The sequence below is a fragment of the Cydia amplana genome, chromosome 25 (assembly GCF_948474715.1).
Source record: "Cydia amplana chromosome 25, ilCydAmpl1.1, whole genome shotgun sequence".
NCBI classification, from domain to species: Eukaryota; Metazoa; Arthropoda; class Insecta; order Lepidoptera; family Tortricidae; genus Cydia; species Cydia amplana.
Genome location: NC_086093.1, coordinates 7,103,146 through 7,128,951, shown reverse-complemented (window position 1 = coordinate 7,128,951; position 25,806 = coordinate 7,103,146). Strand labels below are relative to the sequence as shown.

General features: G+C 43.1%; 2 protein-coding genes and 2 non-coding genes across 4 annotated transcripts in view; 2 read left to right on the top strand and 2 right to left on the bottom strand.

Moving 5' to 3' along the window:
• The window catches only part of LOC134659457 (probable tyrosyl-DNA phosphodiesterase), a 32,389-nt gene extending 8,784 nt beyond the window's left edge, over positions 1–23,605 (bottom strand). Inside the window, exons 1-11 of the mRNA XM_063515099.1 lie at positions 23,478–23,605; positions 23,305–23,403; positions 22,726–22,858; positions 21,566–22,011; positions 19,887–20,063; positions 12,803–12,905; positions 12,251–12,373; positions 11,102–11,197; positions 9,070–9,240; positions 6,242–6,410; positions 1,938–2,040 (exon numbers count right to left, since the gene is read on the bottom strand). Coding sequence (XP_063371169.1) covers positions 1,938–2,040; positions 6,242–6,410; positions 9,070–9,240; positions 11,102–11,197; positions 12,251–12,373; positions 12,803–12,905; positions 19,887–20,063; positions 21,566–22,011; positions 22,726–22,858; positions 23,305–23,403; positions 23,478–23,514 — 1,657 coding nt within the window. The 5' untranslated portion in view covers positions 23,515–23,605. The remainder of the gene's footprint in view (positions 1–1,937; positions 2,041–6,241; positions 6,411–9,069; positions 9,241–11,101; positions 11,198–12,250; positions 12,374–12,802; positions 12,906–19,886; positions 20,064–21,565; positions 22,012–22,725; positions 22,859–23,304; positions 23,404–23,477) is intronic.
• On the bottom strand, positions 11,983–12,055 carry Trnat-agu (transfer RNA threonine (anticodon AGU)). The gene has a single exon. It is a non-coding gene; the product is annotated as a tRNA-Thr (tRNA).
• Positions 12,122–12,194, top strand: Trnat-agu (transfer RNA threonine (anticodon AGU)). The gene has a single exon. It is a non-coding gene; the product is annotated as a tRNA-Thr (tRNA).
• A 1,182-nt stretch (positions 23,606–24,787) lies between the features above and the next one.
• On the top strand, positions 24,788–25,152 carry LOC134659577 (gametocyte-specific factor 1-like). Its single transcript, XM_063515240.1, has one exon. The coding sequence runs from the start codon at positions 24,795–24,797 to the stop codon at positions 25,098–25,100; it is 306 nt and encodes a 101-aa protein (XP_063371310.1). The 5' UTR covers positions 24,788–24,794; the 3' UTR covers positions 25,101–25,152.
• The last annotated feature ends 654 nt before the right edge of the window (positions 25,153–25,806 follow it).

Below are 25,806 nucleotides of genomic sequence, written 5' to 3'. Positions count from 1 at the left end.
GCATCTAGCATCGAGTAGCGGAACTATCAGTACTGCTACTTGACAATAGATGTAGCACCGACAGGAAAGTCTTATCTCAACAGCATAAGACTTTCCGGTCGGTGCTACATCTATTGTCAAGTAGCAGTACTGATAGTTCCGCTACTCGATGCTAGATGTCGACACTGAAATTAATAGTCTGAACTGATGTATGGAGTGAGCACTCTTGTCTTATTATATTTCTCTATGACACCACAGAACAAGTAGAATGGCGATGCGAGCAGGGTACGTGTCGCCGCCGGTTATGAGCAAACGCTCGCATGCTAGTACTCGCCCGCGCTGACCGAAAAACGTAAACATGCCTTTTGCGCCACAATAACGTTCAGATTAAGAAGCCAGACATCAAATCTGTCTAAAGGAGGCGTATCCATTCACCAGGCACACAAGTTTTTACTACCGTTGCGCGAGAAATATGGAAATGTGGAGAGAAACGAGCGGCGACACCGGTTCCGATACTAACTGCGCGCGATAGCCGTTCTAACCTCTTTAATCATGTTCTGTGATACACACACAAGTGTGTTGAAACACGTCGTATGGAACACGTGTGCATTGGTCATTACTAGAGATACCCCGAATAGTCGTTTTGGCCGAATACCGAATATTCGGCCCGTCTCTCGGCCGAATACCGAATATTCGGCGACCAAATATTCAGTATGACATGCGAACATTTCATCGGGTTCGGACCCCGGCTCGTACCAATGAGTTTTTTCGGAACTTATGTACGAAATATCATTTGATATTTACCAGTCGCTTTTCGGTGAAGGAAAACATCGTGAGGAAACCGGACTAATCCAATAAGGTCTAGTTTACCCAGACCCAGAGGGGTTGGAAGGTCAGATGGCAGTCGCTTTCGTAAAAACTAGTGCCCACGTCAATTACTGGGATTAGTTGCCAAGCGGACCCCAGGCTCTCATGAGCCGTGGCAAATTGCCGGGACAACGCGAGGAAGAAGAGAGAAGTGTGTTCAAAAACGTCGTATGGAACACGTGTGCATTGGTCATTACACACATCGGCCTTCTTATTCACGCTACTATTATTTTCGTAGTCGGCATCTACCGTCAAGTAGCGGAACTATCAGTACTGCTACTCGACAATAGATTTCGCAGCGAAGGGAAAATCTAATGCTCAACGATTTTCAGCTAATATTATAACCGGATGCATCAGAAGTCTATTTTCAACTCCTTCTGCTTATAACATTAGTTGTAAATTGTTTTAGTAGTAAAATTTTCGTCAGTAGCGACACTTGTGACATCTGGTGTCAAGTAGCGGTACTGATAATTCCGCTACTTGACGTTAGATGGCGACTACGAAATAACTCGCGTTTTTGTAAGAAAACTGATGTATTGAGTTACCACTCTTAGTAGTATAAAACAAAGTCATTTCCCGCTGTCTGTCTGTCCCTATGTATGCTTAGGTCTTTAAAACTACGAAACGGATTTGATACGGTTTTTCTTAACAGATAGAGTGATTCAAGAGGAAGGTTTATGTGTAATATGTTAACCCGTGCGAAGCCGGGGCGGGTCGCTAGTAACTTATATTTTTCTATAATGATACTTGGAATAAGTTTGTATTATACACCTTACAGTGCAAATAACCATAGAGAAAAAAATACATAGAGTGCTCACTCCATACATCAGTTTTAGTACCAAAAAGACTATTAGCATCTAGCATCGAGTAGCGGAACTATCAGTACTGCTACTTGACAATAGATGTAGCACCGACCGGAAAGTCTTATGCTGTTGAGATAAGACTCTCCGGTCGGTGCTACATCTATTGTCAAGTAGCAGTACTGATAGTTCCGCTACTCAATGCTAGATGTAGACACTGAAATTAATAGTCTAACTGATGTATGGAGTGAGCACTCTTGTCTTATTATATTTCTCTATGAAATAACTAACCTAATGAAGGATAGATGAGTTTCAAGTCCGGAGGCTGCGACAGTGTTTGAGGCGGGTCCTTTATCTTGGTGAAGTAGTGGAGGAAATCGCCCGTCAACCATAACTGCGAAACCAGGTTCCAAGTTAGACAACCTGCATTACTAAAGGGGCCCACTGATTAACAGTCCGCCGGACATTGAATAATTTTACGGTTTAGACTACGACGATAGGTTAGGTTAGGTTACGACGGATCGTATCGCGTGTATCGTGAACGCTGTTCGCACTGTTAGTGCTTGAGAAAGGAGACCTAGGCTCTCCGAAACATGTCGCGCGAGCATAGAGAAAATAATACATAGAGTGCTCACTCCATACATCAGTTTTAGTACCAAAAAGACTATTAGCATCTAGCATCGAGTAGCGGAACTATCAGTACTGCTACTTGACAATAGATGTCCGACCGGAGAGTCTTATCTCAACAGCATAAGACTTTCCGGTCGGTGTTACATCTATTGTCAAGTAGTAGTACTGATAGTTCCGCTACTCGATGCTAGATGTAGACACTGAAATTAATAGTCTGAACTGATGTATGGAGTGAGCACTCTTGTCTTACTATATTTCTCTATGTCGCGAGTGACTTAAAACAAGTGAGTCTAAACCGTAACATTATTCAATGTTAGTATGTCTCACAACAGTTTAAATTTGAGTCCGCTGGACGGTATCGGCCCGTCAGTTGTTCGGAACTGTCAAATTTTTGTTCTAACTGACAGGCCGATAGCGGCGGACTGTTAATCAGTGGGCCCCTTAAGACCCACTTACACCATTCCACTAACCCGGGGCTAACCGGTTAAACCTGGCGTTATGGTTACTAGTACAATTTGATACTGGGTTAAACGGTTTTTAGGGTTCCGTACCCAAAGGGTGAAAACGGGACCCTATTACTAAGACTCCGCTGTCCGTCCGTCCGTCCGTCCGTCTGCCACCAGGCTGTATCTCACGAACCGTGATAGCTAGACAGTTGAAATTTTCACAGATGATGTATTTCTGTTGCCGCTATAACAACAAATACTAAAAACAGAATAAAATAAAGATTTAAGTGGAGCTCCCATACAACAAACGTGATTTTTGACCGAAGTTAAGCAACGTCGGGCGGGGTCAGTACTTGGATGGGTGACCGTTTTTTTTGCTTGTTTTGCTCTATTTTTTGTTGATGGTGCGGAACCCTCCGTGCGCGAGTCCGACTCACACTTGGCCGGTTTTTTTCTACCAACTTAGGAGAATGGAAGAGACGACTAATTAACTTTTTAAGGGCCATTTGGCCATTCACTAACTCGGTGTTAACTGGTTAAACCAGGCGTTACCATGGTTACCAGTACAATTTGACACTAGGTTAACGGTTTAACCGCTTAACCCCGGGTTAGTGGGATGGTGCAAGTGGGCCTAAGATACTAAAATGAATCATTTGTATTTCTGTTTCAATTATAACAATTAGAGAATTTAATACCTTTAAAGGAGCAATTCTTGTATATTTATTTATATAGGTATATATTTCGGGGATCTCAGAAACGGCTCTAACGATTTCGATGAAATTTGCTATAAGTATAGGGGTTTTTGGGGGCAAAAAATCGATCTAGCTAGGTCTTATATCTAGGAAAACGCGTGTTTTTGATTTTTTCTATGTTTGGTCGCCCAGATATTAAATGTATAATTTGTTAAGGTTTTGCGTAACCCGTGCGAAGCCGGGGCGGGTCGCTAGGGGGCTATTCATAAATTACGTCATCTCAAATTAAGGGGGGGGGGTCTGGACATCGGATGATGGTAGCAAGAAGTAGGAGGAAACGGGGTCATGCGAAACATGATTTTTGGATGATTTTAGGGGGGGGGGGTCTAAAATCGTCAAAAATAGATGACGTAATTTATAAAATTTAATTTCAATATTTATTGTTCGTGACATAAGATTTATTTGTGTATATAGATAAGAAAATGTATGTAAATTAATTTCAAACACAATGAAAATTGTTTATGAATAAACTATGACTATGGCTATGGTCAGGCCCCACTCCAGGTCCAAGTGACCCCCGGGAGCTGATGCTAGTCATGATTACTGACAAATTGTTTATTGGAGAAATGTTATTATAGTGTTAAGGAATTTATTGAATGTAATGGGACTGTTATATAATTTGTACTGTTTAATGTTAATTATTATTATTATTTACTATTCTGATATTATTTTATGCTTATCTAATGAATTTTGATCATATTGAATTTAAAATGTCCTGAATTATGTGTTAGGTATTTATGTATTTTAATATTTGCATGCCTGTATGTGGGCCGAATACACTGAACAAAGAAAAACTGTATTACCAACTAATCAAAAACTGTATTCTGGCAAATAAATTATTTGATTGATTGATTGATTAGTTACCCGGGGCTCCTTGCCGTAGCTGCCGATGCTGCTGGCCTGCGCGAGGAGCGGCCAGCGCGGCTGCTCGGCGCGCGGCACGGCGCAGTGTCGCCGCAGCAGGGACCCCAGGCGGGTCAGGCCCCACTCCAGGTCCAAGTGACCCCCGGGGGCTGATGCTAGTCATGATTAGTTACCCGGGGCTCCTTGCCGTAGCTGCCAATGCTGCTGGCCTGCGCGAGGAGCGGCCAGCGCGGCTGCTCGGCGCGCGGCACGGCGCAGTGTCGCCGCAGCAGGGACCCCAGGCGGGTCAGGCCCCACTCCAGGTCCAAGTGACCCCCGGGGGCTGATGCTAGTCATGATTAGTTACCCGGGGCTCCTTGCCGTAGCTGCCAATGCTGCTGGCCTGCGCGAGGAGCGGCCAGCGCGGCTGCTCGGCGCGCGGCACGGCGCAGTGTCGCCGCAGCAGGGACCCCAGGCGGGTCAGGCCCCACTCCAGGTCCAAGTGACCCCCGGGGGCTGATGCTAGTCATGATTAGTTACCCGGGGCTCCTTGCCGTAGCTGCCAATGCTGCTGGCCTGCGCGAGGAGCGGCCAGCGCGGCTGCTCGGCGCGCGGCACGGCGCAGTGTCGCCGCAGCAGGGACCCCAGGCGGGTCAGGCCCCACTCCAGGTCCAAGTGACCCCCGGGGGCTGATGCTAGTCATGATTAGTTACCCGGGGCTCCTTGCCGTAGCTGCCAATGCTGCTGGCCTGCGCGAGGAGCGGCCAGCGCGGCTGCTCGGCGCGCGGCACGGCGCAGTGTCGCCGCAGCAGGGACCCCAGGCGGGTCAGGCCCCACTCCAGGTCCAAGTGACCCCCGGGGGCTGATGCTAGTCATGATTAGTTACCCGGGGCTCCTTGCCGTAGCTGCCAATGCTGCTGGCCTGCGCGAGGAGCGGCCAGCGCGGCTGCTCGGCGCGCGGCACGGCGCAGTGTCGCCGCAGCAGGGACCCCAGGCGGGTCAGGCCCCACTCCAGGTCCAAGTGACCCCCGGGGGCTGATGCTAGTCATGATTAGTTACCCGGGGCTCCTTGCCGTAGCTGCCAATGCTGCTGGCCTGCGCGAGGAGCGGCCAGCGCGGCTGCTCGGCGCGCGGCACGGCGCAGTGTCGCCGCAGCAGGGACCCCAGGCGGGTCAGGCCCCACTCCAGGTCCAAGTGACCCCCGGGGGCTGATGCTAGTCATGATTAGTTACCCGGGGCTCCTTGCCGTAGCTGCCAATGCTGCTGGCCTGCGCGAGGAGCGGCCAGCGCGGCTGCTCGGCGCGCGGCACGGCGCAGTGTCGCCGCAGCAGGGACCCCAGGCGGGTCAGGCCCCACTCCAGGTCCAAGTGACCCCCGGGGGCTGATGCTAGTCATGATTAGTTACCCGGGGCTCCTTGCCGTAGCTGCCAATGCTGCTGGCCTGCGCGAGGAGCGGCCAGCGCGGCTGCTCGGCGCGCGGCACGGCGCAGTGTCGCCGCAGCAGGGACCCCAGGCGGGTCAGGCCCCACTCCAGGTCCAAGTGACCCCCGGGGGCTGATGCTAGTCATGATTAGTTACCCGGGGCTCCTTGCCGTAGCTGCCAATGCTGCTGGCCTGCGCGAGGAGCGGCCAGCGCGGCTGCTCGGCGCGCGGCACGGCGCAGTGTCGCCGCAGCAGGGACCCCAGGCGGGTCAGGCCCCACTCCAGGTCCAAGTGACCCCCGGGGGCTGATGCTAGTCATGATTAGTTACCCGGGGCTCCTTGCCGTAGCTGCCAATGCTGCTGGCCTGCGCGAGGAGCGGCCAGCGCGGCTGCTCGGCGCGCGGCACGGCGCAGTGTCGCCGCAGCAGGGACCCCAGGCGGGTCAGGCCCCACTCCAGGTCCAAGTGACCCCCGGGGGCTGATGCTAGTCATGATTAGTTACCCGGGGCTCCTTGCCGTAGCTGCCGATGCTGCTGGCCTGCGCGAGGAGCGGCCAGCGCGGCTGCTCGGCGCGCGGCACGGCGCAGTGTCGCCGCAGCAGGGACCCCAGGCGGGTCAGGCCCCACTCCAGGTCCAAGTGGCCCCCGGGAGCTGACGCTACCAGGAACACGCTGAAAAAAACTATACATGGCCATGGTGCTCACAAATATCTGAACACGTACTGTCAAAGCGTTAGCGTGTGTGTTCAGATATTTTTGAAAACCTCTGCAGCTCCAAATATCTGATAGCGATGGTACATAAAATTAGATCTGTAATATTTATTTGTTTCACTCGGGGGCAAAGTTGTTTAATCGCTCGTGCTAATATTGATACCCGAGCAAGCGAATGATTCCAAAATAGAGCCACGAGCGTAGTTAGTGGTTTGAAAAATGGAATTTTTAGCGTTGCGAGCGAGATATGTACCATGTGGTAAGATTTGAACGTAAGATTTAGTAAGTCGGTTTCAGCAAAATTTAAAAAGTTTGATTTAGATTTGCCTAATAGCTTACTTTATATGGGGCATTATCTATGAAAAGGGACCATATTGTCGATGGCGCTTACGCCGCAAAGCGTTGCGTGGCATTGTATCTATATCGGAGCATCGTTAATAGTGGCGTAAGCGCCATCGACAATAAGGTCCCTTTTCATAGATAACGTCACATATGGCTAAAATCGCATTGTTGCACCTTCGCTACATATTTTGAAAATATTTTTACGCTTTATGCGTACGCAGTTTGCGTTGGGGAGGGGGGCAGTTCGGACTTTCGTATCAATGTGTTGGAACTTATGTACAGTCGCCATCACATATATCCGAGAGGCTCAGGCGCTCACAAATATCTGAACACGCCTCTATTGTCAGGGCGTTAGAGTGCGTGTTCAGATATTATGAACACCTTGGCCGCTCCGATATAGCTGATAGCGACTGTATGAACCAGGAATGTTGCGAACATCCGCATCCGCAACCGCGGAACTTCCGCATTATTTTCAACATCCGCATCTGCATCCGCATCCGCATAAAATCGATGCGGAGCTTATGAGAATGCGGATGTCTAACAAGTCGGTACAGGAACGTCTTAGCGGCGGCGTAAGTGCTAGGTAATTTCGTCATTACCTATATATAACGAAATCGTCTAGATCCAGAAAAGTCGCCGAAGTTACTGTTTATTAAATATAACGCACCTATATTCTTGCTCAAATACTAAACGTTTCGTTTTTTTTTAAATAAAAAAATACTAAAAATTTAATATTTGACGTTTTCTAAGTACCTAATCTTGACATCCGCATTCGCATCCGTATCCGCGGATGTGAGCCTTTAAATATCCGCATCCGCGGATGTCAAAAAATCTGCATCCGCAACATCCCTGGTATGAACATTTGATGTTTACTAGTGGCTGGGTTATGTTTCGGTAAAATATGACCCTTTGCCAAGATTTAATAAGTTCGTGCGATTTATCGGGTTGGTTAGTCGGAATAAGGTTAGTAAGTTAACATTTTTTTTTTGTTAATATGTTTTCCCATTTCTTTTATAACTTTATTTTCTTTTCCTTTTGTAAGAATTTGATATGTTTTCTGAAAGATTCGTATTTGTATGATTCCATGTATGTACATATGTATATTTTTTTAAATCAAATTTCTATTAAACCTTATGTGTATAATTGCATGAATTCTATAGTAGGTAATTTAAATTGCTTTTTTTCATGATGCATGTTAATTATAAGATGTATTTTTTTTAAAGATGTGTCCCGCCGACTTTGTCGCCGGTCCCATATTGGGATACCCTCCTCCAATTGAGGGGGATTTAAATCTTCTCGGGGCAGAGGTGTAGGGTTGGAGCCGGTGTAGCTTTATTTGACGTTCATAAGCGCATTGTAATTATGCCTACTTGAATAAACTATCTTTTATTTTATCTTATCTTATCTTATCTTACAGTTAACTTTTCAGACTCTAGGTCGTATCAACGTGTTGGAACTTATGTACGAACATTCCATGTTAAACTCCGAGTCGTAATTAGATTCCAAAAAAAGTAAGACAATGTTACCACTTTTTACTAGAGCGTCTTGTATTTATGTAAAAATAAGTAAATAAAAGTACTTTTTTAAATAGTAGGAGTAAAATTACCAATAAATAAATTATCTTAGCGTGTTTATTTATAAAAAGGAATTTACTGTTTTACAATCAAATTATTGCAGTGGCAACATTCTCTTACTTTTTTTTGGAATCTAATTACGACTCGGAGTTTAGTTAAGTTTCGGCACTAAATAAATAATAGTACTAGGTACAGAAGGCTCTCTAACAAAACGCGTCTACTACGAGATATATGACTGGGGATTGCTCCCGGTACTGAGTTTGTATGGCGAGAACCGGGAATTCCAGGGAACCCTATATATGACCGCTAGGTGGCGCAAGCGCGAGGCATCCGTTCCGTAGCGGTGCGCGGCAACCACTATGGCTAGACACCAACATTGGTGTGGGCCGCGTGTACTTGTAGCGACGCGATGAAATCGCGGAGTGAGCCACGCCTGGTTTCGGTACAATTTTACTAGTTAGTATGGTAAGTTTCGGTGAAATATGACCCGGTTAGTTAGAATTAGATTATTTAGATTTTGGTTAAGAGCAACACACGGATTGTGGAGGATGCGGGTTCAAGTCCTGCCGGAAGCGTAACTTTTTCAATTTTTTCCTTTAATATAAAATTTGGAATATCGCTCGCAGACGTATCTGCTTGTTAAAAAAAAAGTTGATTTAGTTAGAATAAGGTTAGTAAGTTGAGTTTTTTTACAGTATACTCACTTGATATGGCTAAAATCACAACGTTGCACCTTCGCTACATATCTCGAGAGTATCGGAATCCTGTACTGCGACAAATACTTGAGCAGGGACTTCTTGAATTGCGTCGGGGAGTCCCCATCATGGGGCATAGCGGCCGGGGACAGAGGGGGACAGCGGGGACTGAACCACAGCCTGCACAAAAAAGATAAGATAAGGTAAGAAATATATTCTTAACGAAAAAAGAGAAGAGAAAAAATATACACAGGCATTTATTACAAACACACTTAATGGATAAGTTTTTGGCATAAATGACATTTTTGGAACAAAATTTTATCGCTGCCTGTACTTTTCTTTCTACAGACAACTAATACTCATCGAGACAATTCTAAAAACTCCAAACACAATTAGGTTGCCTTGTTTTGTCACAGTTTCTATGGCCACCTCCTGTCTGCATCATCAGATCAGCTCGATGGTACCATAATATTGCATTGTCACCAGACTTATATATGTATGCAAATTTTCAGCTTCATTTGAAGTCGGGAAGTGGGTCAAATTTAACTTGCAAGATTTGACCCTTACATAGGTACATTGCAACTTAATAAAAAGCTTGTAACATATTTACATACATAGGTACATTGCAACTTAATAAAAAGCTTGTAACATATTTACATACATAGGTACATTGCAACTTAATAAAAAGCTTGTAACATATTTACATACATAGGTACATTGCAACTTAATAAAAAGTTTGTAACATATTTACATACATAGGTACATTGCAACTTAATAAAAAGCTTGTAACATATTTACATACATAGGTACATTGCAACTTAATAAAAAGCTTGTAACATATTTACATACATAGGCACATTGCAACTCAATAAAAAGCTTGTAACATATTTACATACATAGGTACATTGCAACTTAATAAAAAGCTTGTAACATATTTACATACATAGGTACATTGCAACTTAATAAAAAGCTTGTAACATATTTACATACATAGGTACATTGCAACTTAATAAAAAGCTTCTAAAAAGGGGTTGAATTTTCGTAGTGTTTCCATTGAGAATTGTGATTTCATTCCAGTCTAAAATTAGCTTAACGATACAAATTAAATTTACAAAAAAAACTATATATTTGTACCAAAAAGTAGTTTTAACAAACTAATTTAGTAATCAGTGTATTTACCTATTTTATTGTTTCTATAGCTTATACATATACAAGACGGTACATTTTATTTGTTCAGGTATGATTCCCAGTAGGGCACTGCAATATAACTTAATTTATAACTTACTAGTGACCCGCCCTGGCTTCGCACGGGTTAACATATACATAAACCTTCTTCTTGAATCACTCTATTAAAAAAAGCGGCCAAGTGCGAGTCGGACTCGCCCATGAAGGGTTCCGTATTTAGGCGATTTATGACGTATAAAAAAAAACTACTTACTAGATCTCGTTCAAACCAATTTTCGGTGGAAGTTTACATGGTAATGTACATCATATTTTTTTTTAGTTTTATCATTCTCTTATTTTAAAAGTTACAGGGGGGAGGGGGACACACATTTTACCACTTTGGAAGTGTCTCTCGCGCAAACTATTCAGTTTAGAAAAAAATGATATTAGAAACCTCAATATCATTTTTGAAGACCTATCCATAGATACCCCACACGTATGGGTTTGATGAAAAAAAAATTTTTGAGTTTCAGTTCGAAGTATGGGGAACTTCAAAATTTATTGTTTTTTTTTCTATTTTTGTGTGAAAATCTTAATGCGGTTTACAGAATACATCTACTTACCAAGTTTCAACAGTATAGTTCTTATAGTTTCGGAGAAAAGTGGCTGTGACATACGGACGGACAGACAGACGGACAGACGGACAGACAGACAGACAGACATGACGAATCTATAAGGGTTCCGTTTTTTGCCATTTGGCTACGGAACCCTAAAAACGCATCATAATCCGTTGCGTAGTTTTAAAGATCTAAGCATATGTAGGGACAGACAGACAGCGGGAAACGACTTTGTTTTATAGTATGTAGTGATTGTTTACCCTTGGGTTCTGTTTTCCCAGTCATCGCCGTACAGGTTGGCCGTGGATACCACCACTCGCAGCGACCCGTCCTCATAACAAAGGATCATCATTTTACTGCAACAAAACAACAGTTATTTGTTACACAAGGGGCCAAAGTTGTCGTTTAACCGCTCGTGCTAATATGGGGCATTATCTATGAAAAGGGACCTTATTGTCGATGGCGCTTACGCCGCTCAGCGTCGCGCGCGGCATTTTATTTATATCCGAGCATCGTTAACAAAGGCGTAAACGCCATCGGCAATAAGGTCCCTTTTCATAGATAACGTCACATTGAAAGATGCCAAAATTGAACCACGAGCGTAGCGAGTGGTTCGAAAAATGGAATCTTGAGCGTTGCGACGGTTTCAAAGCACGAGGGATAAATAAAATTTGCCCCCGAGTGAAAGACAACATTTTTCACCACACTAACCTGAAGAAAATATTAACTGTTAGATATCAAACAAAATCAAATCCAAATGAATGTTATTAAATATTAATAATTCAAAATCATCTTTTAAAAGTCAATTCAACCAGCAAACAAAAGAAAACGACTCAAAATTTGCATTTGATTACTTTGCCTCACATGTGAATAAAATGCAAGTTTTCTATCAGTTTTTGAAAAATCAAGAGAGCCTTAATTTACCAGTTGGTGTGGTGAAAAAAAAATGTATGACATTTTTGTTATTTTTATTGCCGCTGCGTGGTCTAGCCTAGATATATTATCCTCTCAGAATAAAATTAATACTTAAAACGTAAAACTCTGGCTTTATATAATTAAATAAATTAATTTTGTATTAAGCAGAAACGTCTGCGAACGATGCTATTAAGCTTCGAAATAAATTAAAAGTGGAAAAATTCACTGTCTTGGGTGGGACTTGAACCCACGACCACTGGATCACTAGTACAGTGCTCTTCCATCTGAGCTACCAAGACCGTACCCAATTCAGTGAACCTCCCTAGGGCTCATATATGGTGGAAATATTCACTGAATTGGGTACGGTCTTGGTAGCTCAGATGGAAGAGCACTGTACTAGTGATCCAGTGGTCGTGGGTTCAAGTCCCACCCAAGACAGTGAATTTTTCCACTTTTAATTTATTTATATTATTATTTTAAGAGATTTGACTCACGTGTGGTGTTTCCCAAAAGGCGTGGCCATAGGCACCTGATAAGCTTCAACTTGAGGTTTCTTCATACTGATGTTCTTGAGGTCCGAGCATTCATCCCCGTACAAAATTGTTAACTTCTTTTCGCTGGAAATATATATATTTTTTACAGCCTTGGTGTGTAGTTGGGTCAATCAACTATTTCTTGTTGTTATGCTGTCCCATCAGCGAGGAGACAATAGTAGCATAGATTGTTAGAACTGCTGTACCGTGTTCTACTAACATGCTCAGTAGATGTCCCATTATGGAAAAGTCTTATAACCACCATAAAATGCAAGTTTGGTTCATTTAAATACGAAAAACCTAGAGTTTTAAGAGTGACAAAGGAGACCGTAACCATAGCAACGCGTGACAAGAAAAAGTTGATTAACCCAGTTACGTAAATTAGATAAAAAAAATATTTTAAATTATTCTTTTTTAAACAGTATTATGTACATGGTAGCAAAAATGAAAAGAAAATGCATGGGAAGAAATGAATGATTAAGTATATTTTCTCAAATATGTATAAATACGTACCTGTAGCCAGCGAAGTAGTACTGCGCTAGAAGCCAGGCCGGTTCAACCATGAAGTTGATTTGGAGGGAACATTGCAACTCGCCCAAACTGCGGTCCAAAATCTCTGCAAAATACGTAAGTTAAATTATAAGTAACTAACGACCCGCCCCGGCTTCGAACGGGTTAATATACATAAACCTTCCTCTTGAATCACTTTATCTATTAAAAAAAACCGCATCAACATCCGTTGCGTAGTTTTAAAGATCTAAGCATACATACAGACAGACAGAGGGAAGCGACTTTGTTTTATACTATGTAGTGATATCACCAAAAACATAGAGGTGTGCAAGATTAGTCTGTGTAGGGTGTCATTTTCTATGTATTTGTGTCGTCATTACAGACTGGATTTTGTACGTAAGTGTGTGAGAAGTGCGACTGTGTGCACGTTCCCCCCCCGCGAAAAATGGCAGAATGATTTGAATGTCAAGATATCGCTTGGGCCTATCCCTTCCGACCTGTCGGAAGCCCGTGTTGATCGAAGGATTGTGGTGTCTTACCTAGGAAAGTAATAGAGTAGGGCTGGCTATGTGTCTCCTTGGCTGAAGCTATAGTGGTGTAGAATATGTGGTAGGGGGCGCTGGCGGCGTGCTTGGCCGCCATAGAACCTACATGTCACACTAATGTCTAAGTTTAGCTAAGTAAGCTATGAACTAACTAAAGAAACGTATGGACTGTGGTGTCTTACCTAGGAAAGTGATAGAGTAGGGCTGGCTATGCGTCTCCTTGGCTGAAGCTATAGTGGTGTAGAATATGTGGTAGGGGGCGCTGGCGGCGTGCTTGGCCGCCATAGAACCTACATGTCACACTAATGTCTAAGTTTAGCTAAGTAAGCTATGAACTAACTAAAGAAACGTATGGACTGTGGTGTCTTACCTAGGAAAGTGATAGAGTAGGGCTGGCTATGCGTCTCCTTGGCTGAAGCTATAGTGGTGTAGAATATGTGGTAGGGCGCGCTGGCGGCGTGCTTGGCCGCCATAGAACCTACATGTCACACTAATGTCTAAGTTTAGCTAAGTAAGCTATGAACTAACTAAAGAAACGTATGGACTGTGGTGTCTTACCTAGGAAAGTGATAGAGTAGGGCTGGCTATGCGTCTCCTTGGCTGAAGCTATAGTGGTGTAGAATATGTGGTAGGGGGCGCTGGCGGCGTGCTTGGCCGCCATAGAACCTACATGTCACACTAATGTCTAAGTTTAGCTAAGTAAGCTATGAACTAACTAAAGAAACGTATGGACTGTGGTGTCTTACCTAGGAAAGTGATAGAGTAGGGCTGGCTATGCGTCTCCTTGGCTGAAGCTATAGTGGTGTAGAATATGTGGTAGGGCGCGCTGGCGGCGTGCTTGGCCGCCATAGAACCTACATGTCACACTAATGTCTAAGTTTAGCTAAGTAAGCTATGAACTAACTAAAGAAACGTATGGACTGTGGTGTCTTACCTAGGAAAGTGATAGAGTAGGGCTGGCTATGCGTCTCCTTGGCTGAAGCTATAGTGGTGTAGAATATGTGGTAGGGCGCGCTGGCGGCGTGCTTGGCCGCCATAGAAACTACATGTCACACTAATGTCTAAGTTTAGCTAAGTAAGCTATGAACTAACTAAAGAAACGTATGGACTGTGGTGTCTTACCTAGGAAAGTGATAGAGTAGGGCTGGCTATGCGTCTCCTTGGCTGAAGCTATAGTGGTGTAGAATATGCGGTAGGGCGCGCTGGCGGCGTGCTTGGCCGCCATAGAACCTACATGTCACACTAATGTCTAAGTTTAGCTAAGTAAGCTATGAACTAACTAAAGAAACGTATGGACTGTGGTGTCTTACCTAGGAAAGTGATAGAGTAGGGCTGGCTATGCGTCTCCTTGGCTGAAGCTATAGTGGTGTAGAATATGTGGTAGGGGGCGCTGGCGGCGTGCTTGGCCGCCATAGAACCTACATGTCACACTAATGTCTAAGTTTAGCTAAGTAAGCTATGAACTAACTAAAGAAACGTATGGACTGTGGTGTCTTACCTAGGAAAGTGATAGAGTAGGGCTGGCTATGCGTCTCCTTGGCTGAAGCTATAGTGGTGTAGAATATGTGGTAGGGGGCGCTGGCGGCGTGCTTGGCCGCCATAGAACCTACATGTCACACTAATGTCTAAGTTTAGCTAAGTAAGCTATGAACTAAAGAAACGTATGGACTGTGGTGTCTTACCTAGGAAAGTGATAGAGTAGGGCTGGCTATGCGTCTCCTTGGCTGAAGCTATAGTGGTGTAGAATATGTGGTAGGGGGCGCTGGCGGCGTGCTTGGCCGCCATAGAACCTACATGTCACACTAATGTCTAAGTTTAGCTAAGTAAGCTATGAACTAACTAAAGAAACGTATGGACTGTGGTGTCTTACCTAGGAAAGTGATAGAGTAGGGCTGGCTATGCGTCTCCTTGGCTGAAGCTATAGTGGTGTAGAATATGTGGTAGGGGGCGCTGGCGGCGTGCTTGGCCGCCATAGAACCTACATGTCACACTAATGTCTAAGTTTAGCTAAGTAAGCTATGAACTAAAGAAACGTATGGACTGTGGTGTCTTACCTAGGAAAGTGATAGAGTAGGGCTGGCTATGCGTCTCCTTGGCTGAAGCTATAGTGGTGTAGAATATGTGGTAGGGGGCGCTGGCGGCGTGCTTGGCCGCCATAGAACCTACATGTCACACTAATGTCTAAGTTTAGCTAAGTAAGCTATGAACTAAAGAAACGTATGGACTGTGGTGTCTTACCTAGGAAAGTGATAGAGTAGGGCTGGCTATGCGTCTCCTTGGCTGAAGCTATAGTGGTGTAGAATATGTGGTAGGGGGCGCTGGCGGCGTGCTTGGCCGCCATAGAACCTACATGTCACACTAATGTCTAAGTTTAGCTAAGTAAGCTATGAACTAACTAAAGAAACGTATGGACTGTGGTGTCTTACCTAGGAAAGTGATAGAGTAGGGCTGGCTATGCGTCTCCTTGGCTGAAGCTATAGTGGTGTAGAATATGCGGTAGGGCGCGCTGGCGGCGTGCTTGGCCGCCATAGAACCTACATGTCACACTAATGTCTAAGTTTAGCTAAGTAAGCTATGAACTAACTAAAGAAACGTATGGACTGTGGTGTCTTACCTAGGAAAGTGATAGAGTAGGGCTGGCTATGCGTCTCCTTGGCTGAAGCTATAGTGGTGTAGAATATGTGGTAGGGGGCGCTGGCGGCGTGCTTGGCCGCCATAGAACCTACATGTCACACTAATGTCTAAGTTTAGCTAAGTAAGCTATGAACTAACTAAAGAAACGTATGGACTGTGGTGTCTTACCTAGGAAAGTGATAGAGTAGGGCTGGCTATGCGTCTCCTTGGCTGAAGCTATAGTGGTGTAGAATATGTGGTAGGGGGCGCTGGCGGCGTGCTTGGCCGCCATAGAACCTACATGTCACACTAATGTCTAAGTTTAGCTAAGTAAGCTATGAACTAAAGAAACGTATGGACTGTGGTGTCTTACCTAGGAAAGTGATAGAGTAGGGCTGGCTATGCGTCTCCTTGGCTGAAGCTATAGTGGTGTAGAATATGTGGTAGGGGGCGCTGGCGGCGTGCTTGGCCGCCATAGAACCTACATGTCACACTAATGTCTAAGTTTAGCTAAGTAAGCTATGAACTAACTAAAGAAACGTATGGACTGTGGTGTCTTACCTAGGAAAGTGATAGAGTAGGGCTGGCTATGCGTCTCCTTGGCTGAAGCTATAGTGGTGTAGAATATGTGGTAGGGCGCGCTGGCGGCGTGCTTGGCCGCCATAGAACCTACATGTCACACTAATGTCTAAGTTTAGCTAAGTAAGCTATGAACTAAAGAAACGTATGGACTGTGGTGTCTTACCTAGGAAAGTGATAGAGTAGGGCTGGCTATGCGTCTCCGTGGCTGAAGCTATAGTGGTGTAGAATATGTGGTAGGGGGCGCTGGCGGCGTGCTTGGCCGCCATAGAACCTACATGTCACACTAATGTCTAAGTTTAGCTAAGTAAGCTATGAACTAACTAAAGAAACGTATGGACTGTGGTGTCTTACCTAGGAAAGTGATAGAGTAGGGCTGGCTATGCGTCTCCTTGGCTGAAGCTATAGTGGTGTAGAATATGTGGTAGGGCGCGCTGGCGGCGTGCTTGGCCGCCATAGAACCTACATGTCACACTAATGTCTAAGTTTAGCTAAGTAAGCTATGAACTAACTAAAGAAACGTATGGACTGTGGTGTCTTACCTAGGAAAGTGATAGAGTAGGGCTGGCTATGCGTCTCCTTGGCTGAAGCTATAGTGGTGTAGAATATGTGGTAGGGGGCGCTGGCGGCGTGCTTGGCCGCCATAGAACCTACATGTCACACTAATGTCTAAGTTTAGCTAAGTAAGCTATGAACTAACTAAAGAAACGTATGGACTGTGGTGTCTTACCTAGGAAAGTGATAGAGTAGGGCTGGCTATGCGTCTCCTTGGCTGAAGCTATAGTGGTGTAGAATATGTGGTAGGGCGCGCTGGCGGCGTGCTTGGCCGCCATAGAACCTACATGTCACACTAATGTCTAAGTTTAGCTAAGTAAGCTATGAACTAACTAAAGAAACGTATGGACTGTGGTGTCTTACCTAGGAAAGTGATAGAGTAGGGCTGGCTATGCGTCTCCTTGGCTGAAGCTATAGTGGTGTAGAATATGTAGTAGGGCGCGCTGGCGGCGTGCTTGGCCGCCATAGAAACTACATGTCACACTAATGTCTAAGTTTAGCTAAGTAAGCTATGAACTAACTAAAGAAACGTATGGACTGTGGTGTCTTACCTAGGAAAGTGATAGAGTAGGGCTGGCTATGCGTCTCCTTGGCTGAAGCTATAGTGGTGTAGAATATGTGGTAGGGGGCGCTGGCGGCGTGCTTGGCCGCCATAGAACCTACATGTCACACTAATGTCTAAGTTTAGCTAAGTAAGCTATGAACTAACTAAAGAAACGTATGGACTGTGGTGTCTTACCTAGGAAAGTGATAGAGTAGGGCTGGCTATGCGTCTCCTTGGCTGAAGCTATAGTGGTGTAGAATATGTGGTAGGGGGCGCTGGCGGCGTGCTTGGCCGCCATAGAACCTACATGTCACACTAATGTCTAAGTTTAGCTAAGTAAGCTATGAACTAACTAAAGAAACGTATGGACTGTGGTGTCTTACCTAGGAAAGTGATAGAGTAGGGCTGGCTATGCGTCTCCTTGGCTGAAGCTATAGTGGTGTAGAATATGTGGTAGGGGGCGCTGGCGGCGTGCTTGGCCGCCATAGAACCTACATGTCACACTAATGTCTAAGTTTAGCTAAGTAAGCTATGAACTAACTAAAGAAACGTATGGACTGTGGTGTCTTACCTAGGAAAGTGATAGAGTAGGGCTGGCTATGCGTCTCCTTGGCTGAAGCTATAGTGGTGTAGAATATGTGGTAGGGGGCGCTGGCGGCGTGCTTGGCCGCCATAGAACCTACATGTCACACTAATGTCTAAGTTTAGCTAAGTAAGCTATGAACTAACTAAAGAAACGTATGGACTGTGGTGTCTTACCTAGGAAAGTGATAGAGTAGGGCTGGCTATGCGTCTCCTTGGCTGAAGCTATAGTGGTGTAGAATATGTGGTAGGGCGCGCTGGCGGCGTGCTTGGCCGCCATAGAACCTACATGTCACACTAATGTCTAAGTTTAGCTAAGTAAGCTATGAACTAACTAAAGAAACGTATGGACTGTGGTGTCTTACCTAGGAAAGTGATAGAGTAGGGCTGGCTATGCGTCTCCTTGGCTGAAGCTATAGTGGTGTAGAATATGTAGTAGGGCGCGCTGGCGGCGTGCTTGGCCGCCATAGAACCTACATGTCACACTAATGTCTAAGTTTAGCTAAGTAAGCTATGAACTAACTAAAGAAACGTATGGACTGTGGTGTCTTACCTAGGAAAGTGATAGAGTAGGGCTGGCTATGCGTCTCCTTGGCTGAAGCTATAGTGGTGTAGAATATGCGGTAGGGCGCGCTGGCGGCGTGCTTGGCCGCCATAGAACCTACATGTCACACTAATGTCTAAGTTTAGCTAAGTAAGCTATGAACTAAAGAAACGTATGGACTGTGGTGTCTTACCTAGGAAAGTGATAGAGTAGGGCTGGCTATGTGTCTCCTTGGCTGAAGCTATAGTGGTATAGAATATGTGGTAGGGGGCGCTGGCGGCGTGCTTGGCCGCCATAGAACCTACATGTCACACTAATGTCTAAGTTTAGCTAAGTAAGCTATGAACTAAAGAAACGTATGGACTGTGGTGTCTTACCTAGGAAAGTGATAGAGTAGGGCTGGCTATGCGTCTCCTTGGCTGAAGCTATAGTGGTGTAGAATATGTGGTAGGGGGCGCTGGCGGCGTGCTTGGCCGCCATAGAACCTACATGTCACACTAATGTCTAAGTTTAGCTAAGTAAGCTATGAACTAATTAAAGAAACGTATGGACTGTGGTGTCTTACCTAGGAAAGTGATAGAGTAGGGCTGGCTATGCGTCTCCTTGGCTGAAGCTATAGTGGTGTAGAATATGTGGTAGGGGGCGCTGGCGGCGTGCTTGGCCGCCATAGAACCTACATGTCACACTAATGTCTAAGTTTAGCTAAGTAAGCTATGAACTAACTAAAGAAACGTATGGACTGTGGTGTCTTACCTAGGAAAGTGATAGAGTAGGGCTGGCTATGCGTCTCCTTGGCTGAAGCTATAGTGGTGTAGAATATGTGGTAGGGGGCGCTGGCGGCGTGCTTGGCCGCCATAGAACCTACATGTCACACTAATGTCTAAGTTTAGCTAAGTAAGCTATGAACTAAAGAAACGTATGGACTGTGGTGTCTTACCTAGGAAAGTGATAGAGTAGGGCTGGCTATGCGTCTCCTTGGCTGAAGCTATAGTGGTGTAGAATATGTAGTAGGGCGCGCTGGCGGCGTGCTTGGCCGCCATAGAACCTACATGTCACACTAATGTCTAAGTTTAGCTAAGTAAGCTATGAACTAACTAAAGAAACGTATGGACTGTGGTGTCTTACCTAGGAAAGTGATAGAGTAGGGCTGGCTATGCGTCTCCTTGGCTGAAGCTATAGTGGTGTAGAATATGTGATAGGGGGCGCTGGCGGCGTGCTTGGCCGCCATGGCGCCCGCGCGCCGCACCACGCTCAGGTACTCGGTCGCGCGACGCGTCGGAGGCACTATGGGTCGGTAGTCATCTGTTTAAAGATAAAGATAAGATAAGATAAAGATAAAAGATAGTTTATTCAAGTAGGCATAATTACAATGCGCTTATGAACGTCAAATAAAGCTAGGTAGACCGGCTCCAACCCTACACCTCTGCCCCGAGAAGATTTAAATCCCCCCTCAATTGGAGGAGGGTATCCCATTATGGGACCGGCAACAAACTCGGCGGGACACATCTTTTCAAAAATAATTACATCTTATAATTAACATGCATTACGAGAAAATAAGGAAAAAAATAATAATAATAATAATGGTCCCGAGATATGGTAAAGACATACAAATAATAATATAATAATAATATGCGATGTTGGCAAAATAATCGTAAACGTTGTATGTAATACTAATAATCTTTTAATAATCTTTATTTATTCACTTGAAACCTAATACAGTAAGTATTACAGCCTTATACAATTACAAAAAAAAGGAAGCAAAACAAAAAAAAAACTTATAAGTATTAGGTTTGTATCAGTTTCATTTTGGATTGAGCCTCTGTTTCCTGAACTAGGACAAAGCCTGTGACTCAGGATTCAGCGATTCCTCCGAGGAAAGTGGTACAAGTTATTTTATAAACTTAAGTACTAAAGGAACATACTACTAAGATAGAAAGGGGAAATGTAAAGAGTCTAGATGAATATATGTTCTAAACAAAAACAAAAACGGCTGACGTGTGTGTGTGTGTGTGTGTGTGTGTGTGTGTGTGTGTGTTACTAGCAACTAGCGACCCGCCCTGGCTTTGCAAAATACGTGACAAATAAATAAATAAACAAATAAATATTAATGGACATTTTTACACAAATTGACTAAGTCCCACAGTAAGCTCAAGAAGGCTGGTGTCGTGGGTACTCAGACAACGATATATATAATATACAAATACATAAATACATAGAAAACACCCAAGACTCAGGAACAAATATCTGTGTTAATCACACAAATAAATGACCTTACTGGGATTCGAACCCAGGACCGCGGCTTAACAGGCAGGGTCACTACCCACTAGGCCGGCCAGACCGGTCGTCAAAATCGGACCGGGTCGGATCGGGACGGCATCGGGTGATAATATCACCAATAACTTAATAATAAAGGCTAATAAGTTAATGTATTCACTGTTCATTAGTTTCCTGTTACACAATTTAGTACATTAAGATACAAGTGCGAAAAGTATGAAATTCGCAACGATTGGCGATATATTGAAACACGACCGAAATAGTTATTTTAGTAAGGAAACAGTAAATTGGGTTAACAAATTATACATAAACCTTCCTCTTGACTCACTCTATCTATTAAAAAACACGGCATCAAAATCCGTTGCGTAGTTTTAAAGATAAGCATACATAGGGACAGACAGACAGCAGGAGGCGACTTTGTTTTGTACTATGTAGTGAAGCTGTTTGTAGTTGACTGACTAATGAATATATTATAATATCAAGTTATTAATCACACCCCTCTTTTTGCGTTGGGGGTTAAAATAACATACCTTTAACTTTTACAGAATCCGTTGTCACATTTTCTTTTTCATCTTTTCTACCCGTATCCTTTTTATCAGAGCTTGATGCTATGTAATCTTTATCAGCCGCTGTTGAGGCCTTTGCATCGTTTGATGCTATCGGTTGTGTTTCTTTAGACGCTGAACCCCCTGGGAGTTTGGGGTCTGTAGTTGCTGAACCCCCTGGGAGTTTGGGGTCTGTAGTTGCTGAACCCCCTGGGAGTTTGGGGTCTGTAGTTGCTGAACCCCCTGGGAGTTTGGGGTCTGTAGTTGCTGAACCCCCTGGGAGTTTGGGGTCTGTAATTGCTGAACCCCCTGGGAGTTTGGGGTCTGTAGTTGCTGAACCCCCTGGGAGTTTGGGGTCTGTAGTTGGTTTCGTTGACTGTCTTATGGAGGGAGGGTCAGGATCTGGGGTTTTTGGTCTTGTGATACTTGTCCTGTAAAAAAAGAAGTGTGTTGAACCTACAATTTGGCATACCCCCTGATAAGCAAGTAAGCAGTAAAGGATTATCTCAAAAACCACAACTCTTTTACTGAACCTATATATCCTTAAGAGCTCTGTAAGTGGTTAGGTAGTCCATCATTCACTGAACACCTGGCAAAGAATAAATAATAGTACTAGGTACAGAAGATTCACTCTCTAATAAGACAGATATGACCGCTAGGTGGCGCAAGCGCGAGCAAGCGTCTGTTCCGGAGCGAAGCAACTACTATGGCTAGACACCAAAATTGGTGTGGGCCGCATGTACTTGTAGCGACGCGACGAAATCGCGGAGTGAGCCACGCCTGCACCCAGTAGACAATATGTTTCATATTAAATATATTAAACCCGGTCACTCGCATATATAAAGTATTCAAGGAGCAGAACACTGAAGTGTAGTTATTCAAATATGTTTCAATATCTGGGAGACCGAGCTTTGCTCGGAAAACATGTAAAATCTCAAAAATTATCGTTTTCCCAGAGATAAGACCTAGCTAGATCGATTTTTCGCCCCCGAAAACCCCCATATACCAAATTTCATCGAAATCGTTAGAGCCGTTTCCGAGATCTCCAAAATATATATATATATATATAAATATATATATAAATAAATAAATAAGCAAGAATTGCTCGTTTAAAGGTATTAGATTACTCGTTTCATAGCACTCACCTAGAAGACTGTGGCTCATACAGTTTCTTTTCAACAATGATCTCCAACTGTTCTAACACAAGTTGCCGCTGCAGACTCAACTCCGGTGGGATTTTGTAGTCCCCTCCGTCACTTGCATCGAGGATTGCTTCTACTGTAAATAAACATAAACATATATTTATTCATCTTTACAAATTCAGGTTAATTATACATAATATACTTATATTACTTAATGAATTATATACTACTTAAAAGATATACTTTAACCACCTTAAAGCAAAGTTATGACAACATCCATAAGTGCAAATATTTGTAAACAAGTTTAAATATAAGTTAATAGTAATGTTTCATGTGTTTGTATTTTGTAATGTTTTAATTTCTCGGTGTATTGGCTTGTCTGTAATGCCGTGTAAATATATTGTTAAATAAAATAAAATAAATAAGTTGTATTAATTGTTAGTTAAATAAATTCTAATTATATAGATTTTTCCTTAAAATATACTTCGCATTGTCACACAATATACAGAGAACTTAAGGTTGTGTTGTGTGTTGGCTACTGAATTTTAATTTTCATAATTTATAAATAATGCTCAGACTTACAATGCGGGTGACTGAACTCCCTCAGATGCGCTGGATTCCTCCTGTAACACTTATCGCCGTAACTGCATACCTTTTTCACTCTTTTGGCATTTTTATCAGCTGAAAACAATCTGTATGTTGATATCATATAAGTAACAATACAAGTTAATCAATTTAAGAAAAAAAATAGAAACCTTCCATGTTGCCTTTCCGCTTATTTGCAGCATTCATACTGTGTTAATACTAGTATTTTTCAATATGTTTGCATGAAATTACAAATTTTCGCTGTAAACGTAGAAATCACAAGTTCAAATTGTCAGTGTCACCAGTGACATATTTGACAACATGTCGAAACTCACGACGACGTTCGGAATATAAGAATTTTTCTATGTTAAAGAAAACGAAAACATTTATAAACGTCAATTAGAAGTAATTATAGCATCAAAACCAAAGTAACGTAAGTATTTGATTACCGGCATGGCATTAAAATGCTGGACAGTAATAATTTTGTTCATTTCTATATTATATTGTCATTCAAGAATCTGAACGAACTAATGGCCTCTACAAACGTCACGATATTGGCTTGCGACGCTTGCGATTTGGAATACATTGCGGCATTTGTTTGAGTTAATTTACTTTGGTAGGGATGCTGTTTTCCCGATTGTGATTGATTAAAATCGAGAACAAAAACAACTTACTCTTTTTTAAAAACCGGTAAAGAATATTGATTGAATTGGCGCATCTCTAAAAACATCTATCATGTCTATGCTTTCATAAAGTGTTGCTAGTTTACATAGTTCACCCCTAATCAATGGATTTACTTAAATTATTTATATTAACAACAATTATTTCGTTTATTACGATTTGATTAAATCTACTATCAAGTAAATTTTAATAAATAAATAATGTTTGTGTGTAATGTTTAACATTTTTTAAATTACTCAGCACTAGAATAAAAATTATCGAATAAAAGATTTTTGGAGGGATTTATGCATTCTGTAGGTGGTCATACCACCTGTGGCATTTGCGGAAGTTACAAAACATAAAATTTATTATTTACTCAAATAAAACAACAAACTAGTTACATTTTTTAACAATTTAGTTATCTAATTATACGCACAAATAATATTTATAAGGTAAATATCTCTTTAACACACTTTAATCATTATTTTAAGTCATAAAAGTCATCGATACTGCCTTCATTAAATTGGCTAAATTGTAGTTCTCATTACATTTGCCTCAAGCGTGGTAATACTAATCTTTAATAACCTCGTAGTTGTAGTTGTTTAGTAACCATTCTGCTCTGCTCCATATGAAAGTAACCACTCTAGACAAACCAGGTGAATTCAAAATAAATCGCTTAAGATTGCATTTTTTTTAACATTAGCGTACAGAAACTACATCGTCCATCATAATAATAATCCACGTGTGAGTTATTTATTATTTTCCATCTCGGATGCCTTATTATGTGACCAATAAAGAAATAACTTATGTTTATTTACTTTCCAGCAATGGATGACCCCTTCATTTCCTGCCCCTACGAGCCGAACCACCGGGTTCCTCGCTCCCGCATCCAAGCCCACATCGTAAAATGCCAAAAAAACTACCCGGAGCTGGCGATCTGCCCGTTCAATGCTACACACCGCTACCCAGCGGCTCAAATAAAACATCATGTAGCCAACTGTCCCACAAAGCAGGCTATGTTTCCTGAGGACGTGCCTGCGAAGGCCGCTGGAGCCCTGACGAAGCCTAAACCGATACTGCAGAGAGAGTATTTACCGGAGACGGACCCTAATCATGAGATTTGGGACAACTAAGATGTTGTTTTATCCTATGTTTATTGTATGGTTTTAACCATTTTACCAATAGCCTAAAGCCGGCCTTGAGCCCAAAAACTGCAAGAACATTAAGAAGATTGTTCCAATTATTCTAACTCGCAAGAGTATAAAAATTTAGGTGGGTGAATCAACTTTTTCTTGTCGTCTTCTAACAAACTATGCTACTATTGTCTCTTGGCTGACCGGACAGAATAACAACAAGAAATAGTTGATCCACCCAGATATAACTTACTAGATGTATCCATTAAATGAACTAATTCCATATATAAGTTAGTGTTTAGATATAAGTGATTTAATTGTGACACTATGTGATTAAGAATTATATGTTTTAAGATTCAATGAATGTTTTTTTGGCCCATGGCCCAGATGGCCATGAGATTTGGGACAACTAAGATGTTGTTTTATCCTATGTTTATTGTATAGTATTAACCATTTTACCAATAGCCTAAAGCCGGCCTTGAGCCCAAAAACTGCAAGAACATTAAGAAGATTGTTCCAATTATTCTAACTCGCAAGAGTATAAAAATTTAGGTGGGTGAATCAACTTTTTCTTGTCACTCGTTGCCATGGTTACGTTCTCCTGGGTCACTCTTTAAAACCTGATTTTTAGGCATTTAAATTCATCAAACACGCTTTTTGTGGTACTTATAAACTCTTTCCAGTGAGACTGTCAGAAGAAGGTGGT